Consider the following 3731-nt stretch of genomic DNA (forward strand, 5'->3'; position numbering starts at 1 on the left):
TCTCCCTCTCTCCAGGCTGTAGCTGGTCTGTTGGCTGATGCTCGCTCGCTCGCTGAAGTTGCCAGAGAAGAAGCCTCCAACTTCAGATCAAACTACGGACACGACATTCCCCTGAAGGTAAACACAGGTCTCAGATCAGCCTCTTGTTAGTCCTGTGTACAGGAATCGAAGACTCAGCCTGGGCAGGAAAGCCTGTTCAAAGCAAGTTGATTGACAGCTTGGCGCTGCAAGGAAAAGCAAAAGCAATAAGGGAAAAGAGTTTTTTTTTAATTCTTTAATTTATTTGTCTTTATATTTCCACATTTTCTATTTACTTATTCATTCTTTAATTTATTCCTGCTTTTATTTCCACATTTATTTTCTTATTCTTTTATAGAAGTATTCTTTTTTTTGGCACTCCTATGACTCCGTACAGACACACTGGCTTCATTCTCCCCACCACTCGTTTAAAAGGAAGGATAGTTTTTGTTTTTCCGACCCTGAGCACAATCCTTCACCTGTGGTCAGAGCTGCTGCTCCACTGTACTATCAGATCAGCTGACCAATCAGTGATCAGATCCAGACTGGGGGGGTGGACCTTAGTCAGTTTCTGGGACGTAGGGCAGAGAAGGGAGGACGTAGGATTAAGAGAATGGAATGCTAAGCTAATGTGATGCTAAGCTAACTGTTTCCTGTTGTTGCAGCACCTGTCAGACAGAGTGGCCATGTACGTCCACGCCTACACGCTCTACAGTGCCGTGAGGCCGTTCGGCTGCAGGTGAGTCTGAAAGCTTCACATCATTTATGACACAGCTGATTACACATACACTGAGGCCACGCCCACACGACTATGTTTCCATTTTAAAACTAAAATAAAAAAAACACATGGTCACATGAGAATGCATGTAAACAGGAAGCAGAGTGTCAACGTTGACAGTCTCAGTGTTAAAACAGAGAATGTAAGTGAACAGCAGCTGCAAAGACAACGTCGTGTCCTTTCCACCAACTGATGCTGAGCTATATGGATGAGTCAAGGCATTCAGTGGAGGCTGAGGAGAAATACAATTACATCTTCTCCTCAAGAGTTTTTAAATGTTTAACTATTATCTCACACAATGCAGCAGTGTTAACATCTTGCCATTGCTTGGTGAGTGTGAACATTTCAAGATTGCCACTTTCCACATGTTGTTGCCAGAGTTGCACCTTTGAACGGAATCCATTTATTTTATCTGTACTTGTAAGCAGGTTTTCATTTCGGCCTTGCATCGGTGTGTTCAGTTCATTCAGATGATGAAAAATATCTGCCAGGTATGCCAGCCTTGCACACCACTCATCGCTTGCAAGCAGAAACACTTTAAGTTCCTCCCGCAGCTCATACACACGGGCCAAGGCCGTGCCGCACGACAACCACCGGACCTCCGTATGAAACAGCAAGACTTTATGCTCCGCTCCCATTTCCTCACACAAAGATGCAAATATGTGACTTTTCACGGGTCGTGACTTTACAAAGTTTACCACGCGCACAACATCATCCAACACAGGAACTAGGTCTGCTGGTAAAGTCTTGGCTACGAGACAACAGTGCTTACAAAGCCTTTGGTGCGCCCGACCACGGCTGCAGCTCCATCAGTGCAGACACTCGAGCAGTTTTCACACTTAAGTCCTTGTTCAAGATATTCTGATGTGACCCGAAAAATTTCCCTTCCTGTTGTTTTTTCTGGCAGTGCCTTGCAAAAAGTTTTCTCTGATTGCGTCTCCATTGGCCAAGAGTTGAACCTGTCCACTAATATCAGTAGACTCATCAAGTTGCAATGCAAATTTCTTACAGATACGGATCTTTTCCAAAACCACACTTTCGATGTCTGCAGACATGTCATCAATACGTCTGGAAATTGTGTTATCTGAGAGAGGGACTTTGGTTATTCCTTTAGCCGCTTCCGCTTTGTGGTTTTTCTCATGAAAGTTGCCTGTTTCTCCGTGTGTTCACGCAGGCGAACAGAATAGTCCGCATTCTTGTTTTGAAGCGAAGGGTGTTTCGTTTGGAGATGGCGTTTAAGCTAACTTGGGACCAGAGCATTTCACCACACACCAAGCACAACGGAGTGGAAGTAAATCTAAATGAAAGATAGCTTTCGCTGTATTGCTTCGCGCCAGAGACTTTGCTTGAGCTAACCATCTTAGCTTTCTTTTGACCTCCACTCATACTCGGGCCTTCATCCGGGCCCGAATTTTGTCCAGGGTCCAGTTCGGAGTTAGCATCTTTCCTTTTCAAAAACTTCTCCATCACTGTCACCGCCACCTGACGCGTCCATGCATCACTGATTCTCTTGTCTCAAAGTACAAAGCAATTAACTACCTGCCGCCAGCTACTGTATTACATGGTTACTCTGCCGATCACTAGACAGCACAGACACTCGGGGGCTTGAGCTGACCTGTCATCAGGAGCTGGAGGTTGTTGTATTCACTCCTCTGACAGTCTGTGTTGTTGTTTCTCTGCAGTTTCATCTTGGGCTCGTACGACAAAGACGACGGTCCTCAGCTCTACATGGTCGACCCGTCCGGCATTTCATACGTGAGACGTGTTTCTGTATATTCTGAAATTTATATTTATTTTATATTTATCCGGCCTCTCAGTGTTTTTACAGACCGACAGTCTGAGTCCGTTAGTAACCAAACTGTGTGTGTGTGTGTGTGTGTGTGTGTGTCTGTCTGTCTGTCTGTCTGTCTGTCTGTCTGTCTGTCTGTCTGTCTGTCTGTCTGTGTCTGTGTGTCTCCAGGGTTACTGGGGCTGCGCCATCGGAAAAGCGAAACAAGCCGCCAAGACAGAGATCGAGAAACTGCAGGTGAGTGTTAATGTGCAGCAGCGTCACCTGAGTCTCTGAAGACCAAACAGTTTCTCTAGAGTCTGATTCCTGTTTCCTGTCGCACTGAACGAAACATCCGGAGACGTTAATCCTGGACAAATAACTGATAAAATAATCAGTGCAGCGTCATGGTTGTCGAACACTCAAAGCAGTTTTAAAGGTGAAGCTGGAACAATAGAATTAGTCAGCTGCTATATTAATAATTGATTTATCATTTTATACCAAATATTTACAGGTTCCAGTTTCTGAAAGTTGAGGTTCACCACCTGCTGGATGAGATGAGTTCTTTGCTTTTACCTGAAATAAACGAAGATAAAACTAAAGAATCAACTTTTTTAACTTCATTTTGGGGCATTTTTCTTTTTATTGGTATTTAAAGTGAAACACAAATGAATAAATCAATGTGTCCCCTCCCCCCACTCGCCCTTTGACCTTTTACCTTCAGGGAGGTGCTGTACATGAGGAAGAGCCACCATGTCCTCCTTGTAGTATGTGATGTGATCAGATGTGGTTTCACTGTTAGGTCAGGATGTTTCTGTTTTTAACCCTGTGCTGAAGCTAAATAATAAAGTTTGTGATTAACCCAGTGAGCAGCCCGACCTTCGGTAGAGTAAATCAATCATGGAGAAAATAACGAGCTTGTTACGTCATGATGAAAGTCACTGATAGACCAGATCTGGCTGCGTCACCGCGGCGAGGACGACTTCCTGTTTCCTGTTCACTAACGGTGTCTCTGTTTGTCCTCTGTCAGATGAAGGAGATGACGTGCAGGGAGCTCGTCAAAGAGGTCGCCAAAATGTGAGTCGGCAACATCCAAACTGAACTTTATTGACACTGAACAGCAGCTCAGTTCATCAGCCAGTTAACTGGATCTGTTAAACTCAAACT

General features: G+C 44.5%; 1 protein-coding gene across 1 annotated transcript in view; it reads left to right on the forward strand.

The window, feature by feature from the left end:
• The window catches only part of LOC147819329 (proteasome subunit alpha type-3-like), a 4273-nt gene extending 556 nt beyond the window's left edge, over window positions 1-3717 (forward strand). The window contains exons 2-6 of the mRNA XM_087173052.1: window positions 16-117; window positions 684-757; window positions 2479-2551; window positions 2757-2822; window positions 3595-3717. Of these exons, the coding sequence (XP_087029178.1) occupies window positions 16-117; window positions 684-757; window positions 2479-2551; window positions 2757-2822; window positions 3595-3645 (366 nt within the window). The 3' untranslated portion in view covers window positions 3646-3717. The remainder of the gene's footprint in view (window positions 1-15; window positions 118-683; window positions 758-2478; window positions 2552-2756; window positions 2823-3594) is intronic.
• Window positions 3718-3731: the final 14 nt, after the last annotated feature.

Source organism: Seriola lalandi, unplaced genomic scaffold (genome assembly GCF_002814215.2).
Source record: "Seriola lalandi dorsalis isolate HSWRI2012SDOR001 ecotype SW California unplaced genomic scaffold, Sedor1 jcf7180002054002, whole genome shotgun sequence".
Lineage (NCBI taxonomy): Eukaryota > Metazoa > Chordata > Actinopteri > Carangiformes > Carangidae > Seriola > Seriola lalandi.